The sequence below is a fragment of the Acanthopagrus latus genome, chromosome 11 (assembly GCF_904848185.1).
Source record: "Acanthopagrus latus isolate v.2019 chromosome 11, fAcaLat1.1, whole genome shotgun sequence".
NCBI classification, from domain to species: Eukaryota; Metazoa; Chordata; class Actinopteri; order Spariformes; family Sparidae; genus Acanthopagrus; species Acanthopagrus latus.
This window is the reverse complement of record NC_051049.1, coordinates 1,469,922-1,488,021: the sequence shown is the minus strand read 5'-3', so window position 1 is coordinate 1,488,021 and position 18,100 is coordinate 1,469,922. Positions and strand designations below refer to the sequence as shown.

The window sequence follows — 18,100 nt, the reverse complement described above, 5'->3', positions numbered from 1 at the left end:
GCTTGTTTATCAGACTCTGATACAGCTGCAAACAACTGGCTTTAATTGGCTCTCAGCGCGACTCAGGTGGACGCCTCACCTGCTCTGAGAGAGTGATGAGTGCTCTCTAATAAGGCGACACAACAGGTGACGTCACCTCCGTCTCATTCATGTGTAAGACTGCAAATGAACACGTTCACATTGAGACGATAAATCATGAGAACAGATATTTTCACCTCTGAGCAGCTGTCACTGAACATAACACTCAGCACCGACCAACCAATGAGACAACTGCTTCCTGTCGAGTCTTTCAGAATAAAATACAGATTCGGACAAAGAGAAAACCAACATGAGCCTCCTGCTCTCCAAAACTCTCCACATGGTCCCATCATCAAAACCTTTATTGACCGCTCATGTCCTGTGTGAGAGTCATGATTAACCATTTATTCATCAGGCTGTCACCATCTTCACAAGATGTGACAATAAAATATCACTTTTAACCTCTGATGTTAAACCTTAACCCGTCTAATCTAAGAACATATTTCAAAATGGAACAAAACACTGAGTGTGATACGACACGTGATCACTGATACAAATCTGAATTATTATCTTCTTCTTCTTCTTCTTCTTCTTCTTCTTCTTCTTCTTCTTTGTCCTCTTCTGTAGAAACTACAGTTAAGATGCTGGATCATAAACACAATATCAGTATTTCACATTTTCACATCAGTTTTCAGTTTTGCTATAATTTGACATCTTTGACTCAAATGTAGAAAAATGCAGCCAGTCCAACATTTACAAACCAGAATACATGTAAGTGACGCAGAATGAATATTGAATTGGAAATATTGTATTCAAGTTACTATTAATTAATTAATTAATTACACAGCCTCTTCTCAATGACAAATCCATTCTTATATAAAAATGTATCCTTCATTTACAGATTTCCTCATCTAAACAACACAAGTAAAGCTTTTTCTGATAAAATATTTAAACTACAATATGCATCCACTCACTATAGAATAAAACGTACACATTATATCATAAAGTGTGAACATAAATATAAGATGAGAAAAGAGAGAACTAAATTAATCCCAAAGGAAATTCTTGTGACGCTGAACAACAGTAACATAAAAATAAAACAGAAATACAATAAAGTTGTAATAAAAGCTGTGAAATGTGTAAATGTTGACTCCACTGCCAAACAGAATAACATTTTAAAGAAAATAACATTTAGGAAAATAATCTACGATAAAACTAAGATGGAAACTGTCGAGTGTACGATGTTATTGAGAGGTTAATAAAAGGTGATTTTGCACATTATACAGGCAGGTGAAGCACATTTTCTTCACTGTGACCCACCAGGGAAACTCTTTCACATTAGACATGCAGAGTGTACATACAGTCTGTCACACACACACACACACACACACACACACACACACACACACACACACACACACACACGGGCGCACGCACACACACACACACACACACACACACACACGGGCGCACGCACACACACACACACACACACACACACACTCTGGCTGGTTAATTAGCCGCTGCACAGTGGGAGTCCGTCCCTCTGCTGTCCATTACTCACCGTTCACTGGCCTGTAGCCACCTCACACACACTCAGTCTCCTTCACGCTTACATATACACACTCTTATACATATTTAGCGTGCACGTACAGTACACACATACACATGCACACACACACACACCATGGCTTCATTACAGTTATAAATAATTCAGGAGGGGGTCAGGGCCCGTGGGCCTCATGCTTCTGTCAGCACGGCCCTGTTAGACTAACAGAGCTGTCCAGGCTTTGTTTATGAAGCAGCACCTCCTCCTCCTCCTCCTCCTCCCCCTCCTCTGTTAGCCCGTCTGACACATACATACAGTACATACATTATTAATACATACATACATACAGCCTGCATCCATAAATACACACACACACACACACACACACACATATTACCCCCCTGACAATGAGACATGTTTTACTGTGGGTGGTTTGTAATTGTTACAGCCTCCGTTTTGCACCCAGACACACACACACACACACACACACACACACACACACACACACACACACACACACACACACACACACACACACACACACACACTTCCCTTCCAGCCCATTTCTTTCCGGGGATCAGTGTTTGCTCCGGACGCGTGAGCAGTCAGTTACAGTGGATTGGTGGGTAAATTGCTCTGTCTCCACACTGACAGACATTTCACGGTGGATATGAGGGAGCGCGGCGGAGGTCGTTCTGATTTAGATTACCTCTCAGGTGTCACTGCAGGAAAGGACTCCACCGTCCGTTTGTCCTCAAACTGCCCGTTCCGCTTTGTTTGTGAAGGGCAAACACATCGAGACACATTCTCTGCACACACTCAAGGTCAAAGAAGATTTCACAATGAAACATGATTGAAAATATCATCAAAAATAATGAAGAGAAGTTATAATGAGCGATCGGTCGTCTCCCAGAAAGAAGCAGTTCATTAAAAGCTCATTTATGATTTTCATGTCCAGCGACAAATCTTCTCTCTAAGAACATTTAAAAATGATTATTGAATATGAGGATAAAACATTTTCTCTCATGCTAAGCTAACTTTTTCCTCTGTGTGTCCAGGCTCACGAGCGCTCGGAGAGTGTGGAAGTTACCTTCGTCACGCAGCTCGTCAAGAAGCTGATGATCATCATCGCCCGGCCAGCGCGTCTGCTGGAGTGTCTGGTGAGAGAAACAATCACTGACTGACTGACCGACTGTCATATTGTTTGAGCAGCAGCAGACTCGTGTGAAACGAAGGACCAGCTTGAGTTTCTTGAAGACGTTTCACCTCTTATCTGAAAGGCTTCCTCGGTGCTCTCAGACTGGTGGGGAGTCCCTGGAAATGAAACCTCTGCGGGGTCGTTATCACCTGCAGAGTCATTAAGTTCTCACGTGGGTCATTAACCGCCCCGTTAGAAGGGACGAGGCGTGTTGGATGAGAGTCGAAACATCTTCGAGAATCCACCGCGTGTCCTTGTTTTAACACTCGGTACTCGTGTGACCAGCTCAGTGAAGTCTGATGAACGTTCTCGAGCCGGCGTCTGTCGATGACTGTAAGTCTGACAAAATGAGATAGAGGTGAGCCGAGCAGACTTCTGTAGCTGCTCCTCAGCTCTGCTGCAGGACACATCAATGCTGCACAGTTAGCACAGCGCTGAGTCTCCACCTGAATTGTCATCGGGTTGCATTATGGTAATGCAGGTGCCAGATTTTGATGAGGAAGAAGAATGTGTGTTGTAAAAAAAAGATAATAACTCTGTTAAGTTCTCCAGTGCTTCATTGATTTTAGTACTTATTTAAAACTGTCCATCGATGTTGCAGGAGTGACAACTTAAACATCTGTGTTTGTATTTAAAGATCAGAAACACATGGATGAGCCTCAAGTCTTCCTGCGGTCCAGAACATTAGAACGAAAAAAGTACAAGCTATAGTCAATCAGTCAAGCAAAGTGTGCAGACAAGTTAGCAGACGACAGAATAACATGCAGATCAGTCTCACGTGTGCGTCGGCGTGTTTTCATCGTGTCCGATTGATTCATTTTAGAAAATCGTTGTGTTTTTCTGAGATGTTTTAATCAGCCTCGTCCTGGTTGGTTACACAGTGAAGTCTTTGCATTTTAATCACATGCTGCGCCGTGCCGTAAATTAGAGTCTGTTCGAAAGATCGCTGTGAAAAATATGAGCGGTATTAACTGGAATAGCTTTTTCATATTGTACCGCTCCACTCCATGCGTGGTTAATAAACAATTTAGAGCTTCCTGCTCCCTGGTGTGAGATGATTCAGCTACAGCAATTCATTTATGGACTTCCTCTGAGGATTTTAAACCAGCCTAATGTACACACACATACACACACACACACACACATTAACTCCTCTCAGCTTGTAGGTTTACACATGAATTGCAATTCGGTCGCTATTTGGTGCAAAACTGGGCTCAAACCAGTGAATCCAACCTTGTGCAGCCAAAAATGAGACAAGGAGCGAGACGAGAGAAGAGGACAGATGAGAAAAGATAACGATAGAGTGGAAAAAGCAAGTGTAGGAGACAGAGGGGTAATTGGAGGGGCAGTGGAGGGTGAGGAGGGTGAGGAGGAGGCAGGAGGAGGAGGAGGAGGCAGGAGGAGGAGGGAGGAGGAGGAGGAGGAGGCAGGAGGAGGAGGCAGGAGGAGGCGGGAGGAGGAGGAGGAGGGAGGAGGAGGCAGGAGGAGGAGGCAGGAGGAGGAGGAGGAGGAGGGAGGAGGAGGGAGGAGGGGAAGACTCACAATGGTGGTTTTGACTAATCACATGCAGCTGAGGCTGTGGCAGCGTACAGGATGGGTTTTTATAAATGGGAGCACACAGATAGACGAGGGGGCAGGGAGTGTGTGCGTTGACATGAGTAGTGTGTGTGTGTGTGTGTGTGTGTGTGTGTGTGTGTGTGTGTGTGTGTGTGTGTGTGTGTGTGATGAAGAAGTGTGGTGTCATTGTCAGAGGACACTGAAGTTAAATCGGGGAGTACAAAAACAAAAACCTCCTTCCTCCCCTCAGATGGTCGTCTGACCAGTCGTCTCTCTTCACTCTGTCAGAGTTTATCATCCAATCAGAAGCTGTTTTGTTGGATGCTGCAGGTTCGTCTATCACAACACTGAATCTCAAAGGGCTCCTGACAAAAACCTTCAAGGCTGAACTTGAACCAGGATAAAACCAGCACTCAATAAGAGTTTTTATCCTCCTTTTTGCTTTTAATGTTCAAACAGCGCTGACTCAGTTCTGCTGCTACACGTCTGTCAGACAGATTCAACGTGATAAGAAAGGAACATCGTTGGTAATCAGGTCTGTTCTGAGATTTAAACCTGGTTAAATGCAAATGTAGCTGTGCTGTCGATCACCTGGTGACTGGAAGTTATCACAACTCATAAACAGAATGAAAGTCGTTCAGTGTGGAGCATGAAGGGACAAATGTTACTCTAATAATCTATCAGAATTAAATACTTACAGGATTATAACAGTCAGGATCACCTGCAGACACGAATGCGTTCATGAGAAAAGAAGGAGGAGAAAGATTTTATTTTCAGATGCACATTAACAGCCTCGAGTCAACAGCTGATTAAAATCTGACATTTATCAATATTAATGCTTTTCTTATATCTGTGCCTCCTCTGTCTCGCTCCCTGCAGGAGTTTGATCCTGAAGAGTTTTACCATTTGTTGGAAGCAGCAGAGGGCCATGCCAAGGAGGGTCAGGGCATCAAGTGCGACATCCCCCGATACATCATCAGCCAGCTGGGCCTCACCAGGGACCCCCTGGAGGGTAACACCACCTCAGAATCAACATCTAGATTTATTGTGATTGTCACATCTTTTTTCTCCTGTTCTGACTGACTCTGGTGTCCCTGTAGAAATGGCCCAGCTGAGCAGTTATGACAGTGGGAACCCAGAAACACCAGAGACTGACGACTCAGTGGATGTGAGTACACAAGCATCGATCAGAACTGTCCATCTGTAACACATGAAATGATTCTCAGTGCACACAGCGATGATTGTTTCCATCTCTGTATTGATCATAAACGTGCTCTCTGTGTGTTTCAGAGTCAGGTAACGACCGTCCCAGCAGCTCCACCGCAGACTAAAACCAAAACACCCCGAGAGGAAGACTTCGAGAACATCAAGCTCATCAGTAACGGAGCCTACGGGTAAAAAATATTTAGATTTACATCTTTGATATTCTGATAAAAATACAAAACTGCTGCATGAAACGAAACACAACAGCTGTGATGAATTCATGTTTCAGCCTACTGATCGATAAATGTTGCGACTGAAATCTGTCTTCCTCTGTAGCGCCGTGTTTCTGGTGCGGCACAAGGAGACCCGGCAGCGTTTCGCTATGAAGAAGATCAACAAGCAGAACCTGATCCTGAGGAACCAGATCCAACAGGCCTTCGTGGAGCGAGACATCCTCACGTTCGCCGAGAACCCGTTTGTCGTCTCCATGTTCTGCTCTTTTGAGACCAGGAGACACCTCTGCATGGTGATGGAGTACGTGGAGGGTAAGCTCGTCATCATCACGTCATCACAACGTTTATTAATATTATTAGTGGCAGTAGTTTTATTATGTTTAATATCGTTACTCTCCTCTGCAGGCGGAGACTGCGCCACGCTGCTGAAGAATATCGGAGCTTTGCCAGTCGATATGGCTCGAATGTACTTTGCAGAGACCGTCCTCGCATTAGAGTATCTTCACAACTATGGCATCGTACACAGAGACCTCAAACCTGACAAGTAAGAAACACACACACACACTCCAGGTTAATCCCACTTTCACTGTATACATATTGAATATCTACTGTTTATATAGATATAGTTATAAGCTGAATGATGTAACCGGACTGGAGCTCAAACCTCTGATGTTCTCTGCTGCAGTCTTCTCATCACCTCCATGGGACACATCAAGCTGACGGACTTCGGGCTCTCAAAAATCGGTTTGATGAGTTTGACCACAAACTTGTACGAAGGACACATCGAGAAAGACACCAGAGAGTTCCTCGACAAACAGGTACCAGCTCGCGTCTTCGCCTTCCACCACGTTTCTTCTCTTTTTGTATTTTGTTCTTTTTTTCCATTATCATGCAGTAAAATGTGCTGAGCTAGTTTCCTGTGTGTTGCTGCTGCTTCAGGTGTGCGGCACTCCGGAGTACATTGCCCCGGAGGTGATCCTGCGTCAGGGCTACGGGAAGCCGGTGGACTGGTGGGCGATGGGCGTCATCCTGTACGAGTTCCTGGTGGGCTGCGCTCCCTTCTTTGGTGACACACCAGAGGAGCTGTTTGGTCAGGTCATCAGTGGTGAGTAGCCGTGCTGACACACTCCTACAGCTTCACAACAGCCAAACAGGGGAGCCTGTGAAAAGACCAAATGTCTGTCAAAAAACTCCTTTGATGAGCTGCTGATCAAGAAATAAGACGACAGAAAATACGTTTCTTATTCCTGAAGTGCAGTCGAGCATCTGAATATTACTCTAGCCATAAAAATTAAAATGACTCGAGGGGTCACAAGTCGAAACCGTTGATGTAAATGTCTAATTAAATAAAGGAGAATGGACTTAAACTGTACAATCACTTCTCTCTTTAGAAGTGTGTTACACTAACATCCAGCAGCCTGGTTTGAACACAGAAAGCAGCTCTTTAATGCAATGAATTTTTCTACAGCAGGTATAAATTATCCAGACGGACGTGGTGGACAAATTAAAACAAGACTCAGAACGAGTCGTCTGAGCTGTCGGACGTCACCGTCAGCAGGATACAAACACATTGTTGTGCAGGACAAAGACTGGAGAGCAGAGTGTCAACGTATTCTTCTAATGTTGATCAAACACCTGAAAGTGGAAGTCGTCCAGTTCCTGTATTGTTCCAGTTTGTCTGTATTTCATTGAGAATGTTAAATGTCGGAGCCCGAGGCCTCCAGCAGGAGAGAGATGGAGACGTTACGCTATAGGAATAAAATCAATTATGATTTCTCTCCTGCGATCTTCTTCTCCTCTGAATTCTCTTTGATGAAAGGGCGAGTCAATGATCGTAAACCTGCATCGATCCCTGCGTGTCTCTTTACGAGCGTCTCAGTCCGTCTCTCCGTATCGATGCGCTGTGCTTATAAAGAGCCGAGCGCCTCGAATGTGTTCTGTGTTTTTATCTGTCTGCAGGATGTTTGTAGAGCAGCAGCTCGTCGTGCAGGGAAAATAAACAGAAACAAGTAAAAAACCGCCTGCAGTGAGATTAATTTACACAGAGAAACTACACATCAGTGAGAAGGCGCAAAGAAACATATCGATTACTGGTGGCCAGTGATTGAACACAAACCTGAAGCATAATTCTGATTTAGTACAACTTATTTTTTGAAGTTGTAACACAACTCAGGTGAATTACAGAGATGTGGGAACAATCAGGCAGGTTGTAAACAAAACTCTGGTGGAGCAAAGACACACAACAGCCAACATGTTTCACAAGGAATTTAAATGTTATAAATAGTCAAGTTTTTGTTCTTACTTATGTTCTCGTAGATAAAGACGACTACAGTGTGTGTGTTCGTGTGTTTGTGTGTGTGTGTGTGTGTGTGTGTGTGTTCGTGTGTGTGTGTGTGTGTGTGTGTGTTCGTGTGTGTGGACAGTAAAGACGTGTGTTTTACTCTGTTGTTAGATGAGATCATCTGGCCGGAGGAGGAAGAAGCTCTGCCTCAGGAGGCTCAGGACCTCATCACCAAACTGCTGAGACAAAATCCTCTGGAGAGACTGGGCACAGGTAACACACACACACACACACACACACACACACACACACACACACACACACACACACAGACAGGATGTGTTCTGATGTTTCAAAATGAATTTTGAGGTGTTTTTTGCCCCAAAGTTGTTCAGATCTGATCCTGTAGCTGCTGATATCTTTTCTCATCTGTGACACTCTGTTTCCTCTCTGTTCCTTCACTTTGGCCCCTGCTGTGCTCCACCCTCCTTCACCCTCCTTCACCCTCCTTCACCCTCCTTCACCCTCCTCCGTCGCCCTCTTCCTCTCCACAGGAAGTGCTTTTGAGGTGAAGCAGCACGCGTTCTTCACAGACCTGGACTGGAACAGCCTGCTGAGGCAGAAAGCCGAGTTCATTCCCCAGCTGGAGTCTGAAGACGACACCAGCTACTTTGACAGTACGTCGTCTGACCGCTTCATCCAAACATCTCCACCTTCTCTAGAAGTCGTACAACCCATTCACTGTCTCTGTTATCTCACCTCAGCTCGATCTGACCGGTACCACCACGTGGACTCAGAAGAAGAGGACGACACCAACGACGATGAACACGTGGAGATTCGACAGTTCTCCTCCTGCTCGCCCCGATTCAGCAAGGTACCCACAAACCAGAACACACAAATTCAGATCCACATGACAGTTTACTGTTTGCTGGTTTGGAGAGACGGGTCCAACTCGAGCTTTTGCTGTAATGTTGCGTCAAATGTTGACGATGATTTGTTGTTGTGCAGGTGTACAGCAGTATGGAGCGTCTGTCTCTGCACGAGGAGAAGAGAACTCCTCCACCCACCAAACGCAGCCTCAGTGAGGAGGGAGGAGATCGACTCGACAGCCTGAGCGGACTCAAGTCCAGAGATCGATCGTGGCTGGTGGGATCTCCAGAGATGTGAGTTCTTCACCTCCATACAAACCAGCATCTCTATTTACTCTGAAATAAATATTTGATGTTCATATTGGCTTTTATAACATGGACACTCAGTAAAGGATGGATGCTGTGTTTAATGTATGCTGTTTGTCAGAATAATCAGAACTGAGTATTCTTCAGTTTGTCTACGTGTGATTTTGTGGTTGGTTTTATTTGTTGGTTGACTGTGTTTTTTCTCCACAGCCTGCGGAAGCGTCTGTCTGTCTCGGAGTCGTCCCACACAGAGAGCGACTCCAGCCCTCCGCTGACGGTCCGGAGACGCTGCTGTTCAGCCATCATTGAGATGCCTCGCTTCGCCATCTCCTCAGAGGAGGAGGGAGGCCAAGGTAAAAACACGGGACGGATATTCTGATGGCCTGCAGTCACTCGACCTTCATGTTGGCCCTGAAATGAAATGAAGTTGTTGAGGCTGCTTCAGTGAAGATGGATGTGACTAATGTCTAATATCTCACATTAAACTTCCACTTTTTTAAAGACGTGTAGTTGGAGAAAGTTAGGGAACACTAAGTTGTTACCAGTTAATTCTAAGACTTCTGTTGTTGTTGGTCTCTCCGGTGCAGCTGGAAGTCGTAAGAGTCCCAGCCTGTTGGGTCCGAGTGCGGTGAGGGGCCCGCGGAGCGAGGAGCTGCCCCTCGCCATCCCAGAGCTCCCAGTGGAGAGAGAGCTGAAGCTGGACGAGTCTCCCACCACACCGAGCTCCACCTCCAGTCAGCAGAGCAAGGCCACGCTCACACGTCAGTAACAAACACACCGCAGAGTCACAGGGATGGTAGACCGACGCGAGACCGAGCTGCAGATGTTGTTTTCACTTTTAAATCAGTTAAAAGCCTGTTGTGTGTTTGTTTTACACTGATCCCTAATATTTTTATTCTGAGATATTCTCCTGTTATTATTCACATAGTACTTCTTGTAAGATTTGTAGGAAATATGTCTTGAATTTCTTTACATTTGTAAAATTCTCTATTTTAACCCCAGTTTATTGTATTTGCACAGTTTAAAACAGAAAACACTAAATCTGAGCTTCTCCTCTCACCTCTTCCTGCAGCGGGCAGCTCAGGTGACGTGAGTGACCGCAGTACCAGAGGTAACGGCAGTAACGGCGGAGCTGCGAAAGGCGTAGCCGACATCGACTCTCCGTCGACTCCGAGAGCCATCAGCGACCTGGCGGCTCGCAGGGCTCGCCATCGGCTGCTGTCTGGAGACGACAAACACACGACTACACAAAGCTCCAGACCGCTCAACAAGGTCATCAAGTCGGCCTCGGCCACCACGCTGTCGCTCATGATCCCTGCAGGTCAGTGTGTTCGATACTGGAATGACTGAAGCTCCGTGTTCTCTGCATGAATCTGATGATGAGATGTCATTTTGATATTATTCCAGAAATTACAGAAGTATAAATGACAAATAAAACAGACAACTGAATGTGATCCTGGTCTGATGAGAACAAAGATCAGACTTTATGTAAAACATCCGTTATCTGTCTGTTCCCAGACCACCACGGAGCCTCTCCATTGGCCAGCCCCATGTCGCCCCACTCACTGTCGTCCAACCCGTCCTCAAGGGACTCGTCCCCGAGCAGAGACCTCTCTCCGGCTGTGAGCAGCACCAAACCCGCCATCGTGATCCACCGAGCGGGAAAGAAGTACGGCTTCACCCTGAGAGCCATCAGAGTTTACATGGGAGACTCTGACATCTACACCGTCCACCACATGGTCTGGGTGAGTCCCACGAGACACACTGATGATAGAGAGACGTACAGATGTAGACGTGTGACGTGTGTTTACTGCGAGCATCGTTAACTTTAGTTGAGCGTCACTGTTCTGTCGGTCGTGCCTGAGTAGTTACAGCAAACTGGGATTCTTGTTGTTGACAGAAGATGGCAGTAAACAACAGCAGAACAAGCTCAGCCTGGTGTTAAATACGTCTACATCCTTCTTCTGTGTCCTCTTTCTTTCCTCTCACCTTCTGTCTCTGCTCACCCTCAGCACGTGGAGGACGGCGGTCCGGCTCATGATGCCGGGCTGCGGGAGGGAGACCTGATCACCCACGTCAACGGAGAGCCGGTCCACGGTCTGGTTCACACAGAGGTGGTGGAGCTCATCCTGAAGGTTTGTTAAATCACTTCTTGAATGTGCAGCACTGATGAACAGACGCAGTGTACAGCAGATAACAAAGAGTGAGCTGAAGTTGAAATGAGAGCTCTATTCTGTTTCCCTCAGAGCGGCGCCAAAGTCTCCATCTCTGCCACCCCGTTTGAAAACACGTCCATCAAGGTCGGCCCGGCCCGCAAGACGAGCCACAAATCCAAGATGGCGAGACGCAACAAGAAGACCAAGACCAAAGAGGGACAGGACAGGTAGGACAGCTCCTGTGTTACAGACACTCTGTGTGTGTTGAGTGTGTGTGTTGAGTGTGTGGACTCATGGAGTGTGTCGTCCTGTGTTTGTCTCCAGCAGTAAGAAGAGGACGTCTCTGTTCAGGAAGATCACCAAGCAGGCGTCTCTCCTCCACACCAGCCGCAGTCTGTCCTCTCTGAACCGCTCTCTCTCCTCGGGGGAGAGTGGCCCCGGCTCGCCCACGCACAACCTGTCGCCACGGAGCCCGACACAGGGCTACAGGTCCACGCCAGACTCCGCCCACTCAGGTGAGAGACACGTGTATATATATGTGTGTATGACATGTATTCAGTGGACGTCAGGGGGACACAAGTGGCAGTAGTTGATTGTTGTTGTTGCCGCTCAAAACATCACCGCTATGTTTCCCAGTTTGTGAGATTATCTGAGCGCTAAAAAATTCACGTGAAGAAGATTTTATTAAAGGTTGTATCGTCAGTGTGTAGAATAGATAAACTGAATATATTATTATTTTTCTTCCTCTCTGCCCCGTCAGTCGGTGGGAACTCGTCTCAGAGCAGCTCTCCCAGCTCCAGTGTCCCAAACTCCCCGGCGAGCTCCGGCCACATCCGGCCCAGCTCGCTGCACGGCCTCGCCCCGAAGCTCCAGCGCCAGTACCGCTCGCCCCGACGCAAGTCTGCCGGGAACATCCCCCTCTCCCCTCTGGCCCGCACACCCTCACCCACCCCTCAGAGCAGCTCGCCGCAGCGCTCGCCCTCCCCGCTGCCCAGCCACGCTCTGGGACAGTCTGCAGTGGGTCAGTCGTTCCCTGTGAAGCTCCACTCGTCGCCTCCCCTGGTGAGGCAGATCTCCAGGCCCAAGAGTGCAGAGCCTCCACGGTCTCCACTCCTCAAGAGGGTGCAGTCAGCCGAGAAGCTGGCCTCCTCCCTGTCAAACGCCCCCTCGTCTCCCTCCGGGGTGGCAGCAGCGGGGGAGAAGAAGATGGCGGTGGGAGCGTCTGTAGGGAGCCGCAAACACAGTCTGGACATCTCACACTCAGAGTTTAAGAAGGAGATTCTGCAGAGAGAGCCGAGCCTGCAGAGTCTTCAGGTACGAGTTTATCACACACTTACTGCTTACACTCGCTAGATATAATACATAAAGTAAAGACGAGTCAAATCATCTGCCAGTGCATCACATTAGTTTACTTGAAATAAGCTCATTCAGCCTCAAAACAGATGGTTGTTAAAAACAAAAGTGTTTGAAATAAGTAAAAAGATACACTTCATGTTAGCAAACCAGAATGTATTTGTTCGTATCGTATCAAACGTATTCTGTCTTCTTCCTCACTGACCTTCAGGAGTCAGCCAGCGAGGGTCTGCTGTCCTCAGCGGGACGCGGCGTGGAGAAAGGCAGCCTGCAGAAACACTCCTCCTCATCCAGGAAGCTGGGGCGGCAGGAAGGGGACCTCAGCTCCGTGTCCGGCTCGCTGGGTCTCGCCCCCGGGAAGAGCAAGCTGAAGGACAAACTGTCCGCCATCCGGCAGGACAGAGCCGAGCGGAGGGAGTCACTGCAGAAACAAGACGCCATCCACGAGGTGGATTCATCGGAGGACGAGACAGACGAGGGCTCAGAGGACAGCCAGGATGGACGCAGGGGGACGACCTTCACCCCTCCTCCCCTGCTGAGGCCCACCACTGTGAGGACCGGACCCGGAGGCACGCTGCCGTCCCTCTGCCTCTCCCCCTGCACCCCTCACGCCACGTTCTCCCACACAGGGCCCTCGCAGGTGGGCAGGCCCACTCCCTCACACAGCCTCCCCTCCGTCTCAGAGACCAAGCCTGGTCAGAGCACCTCGACTCCGGGACTGAAAGACGCAAAGTTGTCCTCATCCACTGAGGACGGTGCGAGACAAGAGAGGAAGGTTCTGGGGCCGAGTTGTGCCAAGAAACCCACTCAGGGTCCCCTCCCCTTCTCCACCCCAGGCAGTGCATTCATCTCAGTCAGCAAGGACACTTTCCTCAAACCAGCTCCTCCACTGGACTCAAAGAGTCCTCGGGGGAAGACTGCACCATCAGAGCCCAGGGCAGAGGACCAAACCCTGGACAGCCCAAGGACCACAGTCCCCTGCACCACCATCACCACTAACACTACGGACTGCAGAGCCACCACAAGTACCACAGACTCCAGAACCACCACCAGTACTACAGACTGTCAGACCCCTGACAGCCAGGAGACGCCCCGCGCCTCCTGCTCCTCTCCAGGCATCCCCAAGGAGAAGAAGGAGGCTGACAACCGGAGACTGTGCCTGGCAGCTGCTGCTGCAAGTCTGAGCGCATCGTCCTCCTCACCCTCCTCCAGCTCCACCTCCCCGGTTCCACCTGCGGAGAGTAGCATGGACAGAGTAGTGTCCCAGCTTGCAACAGTAGCTAAGAGTGTTCTGGGCCCAGTGAAACTGAGCACAGCTGTGGACAAGAGCCAGAAGGATCAGAAACCATCCAGAGGTGGCACCCCAGACGTCCCACCACTGACTGACCCCCTTTCAGTTCCCCCTAAACAGCTCCCAGCCCTTCAGTCGCCAACCAGACAGAAACCTGAGCGAGTTGCTTCACCGACCGCCGTTCAGAGGTCGACCAAATCCTCCACCCAGAAAGACTGCGCAGCCCCACCGCCGTCAGAACGTCCCACATCAGTGTCTGCAGGCAGGGAGAGCGCCACCACGTCTGCTTCTGCACAGCGGCCGGGTTCAACAGCTCTGCCTGCCCTCGACACAACCCCCAGCTCCTCTGCAGCATCTGAGCCACAACGCAAGACGACGACCGCCAGCGCCAGCGCCGCGTCCGCCTCCTCACAGCAAGACAAAGCAACCAGCAAGAAGACGTAGCAGCAAAGAACCAGAACAAAATGTACAGTCACACCGCTCAGTGCTGGCTCGAGGTTTTAACACTCACACAAACTGCATGTCTGGACAAAAACATATTAGTTACTTCGCACTAATCAGAGAGTTTGACTTTCAGAGAAAAAGGAGGGAGAGGGAGACAGAGCCGACAGATGTGGTCGTCCTAGTTCCATTCCAGCTGTTCTGTGCTCTTAACGTTCATGTGAGTTATTTTGGTGTCCTGACTCTTTGGTTCCTGCTTTCAGACGAGTTGGCGTTCTTTCGATTTCTGCAAAAAATGTAAAGGGGCGGAAATAAAGAGCTCAGCGGTCCACGAACTGGCTCGTGACGCCGCCTCATTAGTTTTCACCTGGCAGAGCCTGACAGACGTTCCTCAGGCAGATCAGGACGAGCCCCACTGAACACACTCCTCTCCTAACAACAGCTACTCAGCCGTGACTGCAGAGAGATTGTATCTCAGCAGTAAAGTGCAGCGTATGTTTAGCAATCTGTGTAAACGCGTTAGCATCTTTTTAATACGATTAAATCTGCACCGTCAATGTTCACTCAGCACGCAGATAACCGGGCCAAATTAAATTCTCCTCTGGCTGTCGTCCCCGGTGATCTGAGACTGCAGCTCTGTTGCAGGGGAGAAGTTTTCCCTGAGCGCAGGCTGCAGGTTCAGTTCAGCAGTTTGAAGGGATTCACAGGTCGGTGCAGGATTAGATTAGTGTTTGTGCTGATTTAACAAATCTGTACTCAGAAACAGAACTCCTCACAAGCAGCATGTTAAACAGTGTTTTTATCCCTTATAACAAATACTAATATCTGTTTATCTGTTACGTTATTTAACTGTCAGGATTCAGATCAGGCTTCATTTCTTCTGTCTTTTTATGTTGGAAGGAGCTTGAAATGATGCCGACTTGTTGCTCCTGCTGCAGCTCAGCATCGTCTCAGCAGACTGACATTTAAATTGTATTTCCAGAACGTCACCGTCGAGCTCTTAGCCTAGCATATTAGCATATTAGCATATTAGCATTAGCACGATGACACATTAGACTTTGATCTTGCTCGTCAGTTTAAACCACCTGTAACAGACACACTGGATGTTTAAACTCACAGCTTTGAGATCCAAACACACTTACACACACCTTCTCCACACTCTCATCCAGACTGAGCACGCTCAGACTGAGTTCTGTTGGACCGCTGCCTCTTTGTCTCCAGCCCCGGTCGGCCTCTGACGGCCCGACGTTGTTTTATTTGGTATCTGGACCAACCTTGCTGTGTTTAGTTTTGTTTTTTTGCCTCAAATCCTGTAAAGTTATCAGACTTTACTTTGTGTAAGTGAGTGTGAGAGAGGGAGAGCGTTAACTTGTGCATGGTTATCTGTGTATATATATAAGAATATTTAAAGTTCTGTTGTGCATCTGTTTTATACCCGGAGTGTGTTTGCGTGTGTGTGTTTTAGGATGGTTCAGGACACCCTGCTACCTGTGTACGTGTCTGTGTCGGGCATCAGGCTTTGCACAAAACTTTAATCTCATCTTGTCAAATGAAAAGGACAAAAAAATCAGTGACGGGCGAGCCGGAGGAGGGAGCGACGGCTCGGAGCTCAGAGATCAGTTCGATTCATTTCCTCCTGGTGTTGTTTTCTCTTCTGATCCTGATATTCCACCTTTAGTTTCTCCCGTGTCGTCCCGATCACACCTGTGATTTGAACTGTACATTTCAAAGCAAGAAATAGATTTTTTTTTGTTTTGTTTCTAGGTTTGTTTCACGTTTGTATGTTTGTTATTCAGAATCGATCTAACTGAGTGACAGCGAGCCCGGCCCTGTGCGAGTCCACTCGGGTCGAACATTTTGAACGTTTTCAGCTCCTCTGAGGGTTTTTTTTGTTTTCCTCTCGTGAGTTTAAGGTGGACTAAACCTCCTGCAGTGTTTTGTGTCTTTACTGGGCTTGTGTCACTGTCGGAGAGTTCGACCGCCTCGGTTTAAAGGACGCTGTTGAGCTGAGCGTGGCGACCTCTCTGTTATGTTTACATGTTCTTTTTCTTTCTGTGTTTGTTTGTCGGTGGAACTTGTTGCCTGTAGCAATCAAACCTCCTCTGACAGGCGAGGATAATTACCAACATGTGAGGTGACTGCTCATCAAACTGTGGTGTGTTGATTATTTTAGCTGTGACGATGATGAGGTCACCTGTGACGATGATGAGGTCACCTGTGACGATGATGAGGTCACCAGTGACGATGATGAGGTCACCTGTGACGATGATGAGGTCACCTGTGACGATGATGAGGTCACCAGTGACGATGATGAGGTCACCTGTGACGATGATGAGGTCACCAGTGACGATGATGAGGTCACCAGTGACGGTGCAGAAAGGAGGAAGATTCAGCGCCCACATGTGGAAATCATCTCTCTCGTCCCGTGGCGGCGCAGAAGTGTGTTACCAGGTGTGCGTCTGTGAAACCCATCAGCAGTGTGTTGAGAGGCAGCAGCTCCGGTCGCTGAGCCGTCGACCTCGGGATTTATCTGCAGTACGCTTTTTTCAGCCAATCAGACGGCCGGGAAGCTGATGAGTAATGAGTTTGCTTCTGTCTTCGGTGGCGTCAGACTGGAACGGAATAATTTTGCGGACCGAGTGACCAGATTTGTAGATCGTTCAAACACACGACCCAAACGTTTCTCCTCTTAGCGCCGTATCAACGCGGCGTCAACGCGGTGTCGAGGCAGCACGTTAAGAAAATCGTGAGCAGAACTCGTCTGCGAGACTCGACAGCGAGCACGGACAGATTCATCAGCACCGAGGACAGAAACCCGAGCAGCTCTAACATGCAGATTTCTGTCTCCATCACAGGTTTCTAAAGGATCCTTTTCAGACGTGTTTCCTCTTTTGTGCTCTCAAACCCTCGTTTAACTGATTCATTACAGGCGGGTTGATTCAGTCCTGCAAACTGACTTCTGCTCGACAGTTGTGACACAGAATCAGTCACAGTTCTGATCCACAATATTCTCTTTTTTAAACGCTTTGTCTAAATTGAATTTAAATCATTGCACAATCCGTCTGCTCTCAGCTGGTCGTCCTGTTAGAGCTGCCACACACACACACACACACACACACACTCAAACACACACACACACACTCACACACACACACACTCACACACACACACACACACTCACACACACACACACACACTCACACACACACACACACACACACACACACACACACCTTCTCCCGTGTGTAAAGATGATGGTCCGACCATCTGCTGGAGAGTGAAGCAAGTGTCAGTTTCCCTGGTGGAGTCATTAATCTCAAAGCCTGACCACACACGCACACACACACACACATACACACACACACACACACACATACACACACACACACACACACACACACACACAAACACACACACACAGGTCAGGTCAGCCAACACAAACACTCCTCAGCCTCCCTCCGGCTCCTCCGGCTCCTCTGTTCTGTCCCAGTCCGGTCCGGTTCAGTCATCACACTCTGTTCTGAGTTTGTTCACCCTCCAGCATGTGTTTACCCATCATGCACCTCTGCTGCTCTGTGACTGAGGCGCGCGTGCACACACACACACACACACACTAACCATTAAACACCCTGAGAGACGAGGAGT

The 18,100-nt window shown here is 48.2% G+C and overlaps 1 protein-coding gene and 1 long non-coding RNA gene across 16 annotated transcripts in view; one reads left to right on the top strand and one right to left on the bottom strand.

The window, feature by feature from the left end:
- Positions 1-16,605, top strand: part of mast2 (microtubule associated serine/threonine kinase 2) — a 153,306-nt gene extending 136,701 nt beyond the window's left edge. For 11 of the 15 annotated variants that reach the window (XM_037113414.1, XM_037113412.1, XM_037113416.1 and 8 more), the window contains 21 exons: positions 2,626-2,727; positions 5,202-5,334; positions 5,423-5,490; positions 5,613-5,716; positions 5,862-6,070; positions 6,164-6,302; positions 6,444-6,576; positions 6,698-6,863; positions 8,211-8,312; positions 8,594-8,716; positions 8,804-8,913; positions 9,048-9,202; positions 9,425-9,567; positions 9,802-9,975; positions 10,287-10,535; positions 10,733-10,959; positions 11,227-11,349; positions 11,461-11,597; positions 11,695-11,885; positions 12,131-12,684; positions 12,935-16,605. In XM_037113414.1, the coding sequence (XP_036969309.1) occupies positions 2,626-2,727; positions 5,202-5,334; positions 5,423-5,490; positions 5,613-5,716; positions 5,862-6,070; positions 6,164-6,302; positions 6,444-6,576; positions 6,698-6,863; positions 8,211-8,312; positions 8,594-8,716; positions 8,804-8,913; positions 9,048-9,202; positions 9,425-9,567; positions 9,802-9,975; positions 10,287-10,535; positions 10,733-10,959; positions 11,227-11,349; positions 11,461-11,597; positions 11,695-11,885; positions 12,131-12,684; positions 12,935-14,458 (4,866 nt within the window). In that variant the 3' untranslated portion in view covers positions 14,459-16,605. The remainder of the gene's footprint in view (positions 1-2,625; positions 2,728-5,201; positions 5,335-5,422; positions 5,491-5,612; positions 5,717-5,861; positions 6,071-6,163; positions 6,303-6,443; positions 6,577-6,697; positions 6,864-8,210; positions 8,313-8,593; positions 8,717-8,803; positions 8,914-9,047; positions 9,203-9,424; positions 9,568-9,801; positions 9,976-10,286; positions 10,536-10,732; positions 10,960-11,226; positions 11,350-11,460; positions 11,598-11,694; positions 11,886-12,130; positions 12,685-12,934) is intronic. The other 4 variants (XM_037113413.1, XM_037113418.1, XM_037113425.1 and 1 more) reach the window with 1 other exon arrangement.
- LOC119027983 lies at positions 15,783-16,886 on the bottom strand. Its single transcript, XR_005077535.1, has 2 exons — positions 16,818-16,886; positions 15,783-16,775 (listed from the first exon to the last, which is right to left on the bottom strand). It is a non-coding gene; the product is annotated as an uncharacterized LOC119027983 (long non-coding RNA).
- Positions 16,887-18,100: the final 1,214 nt, after the last annotated feature.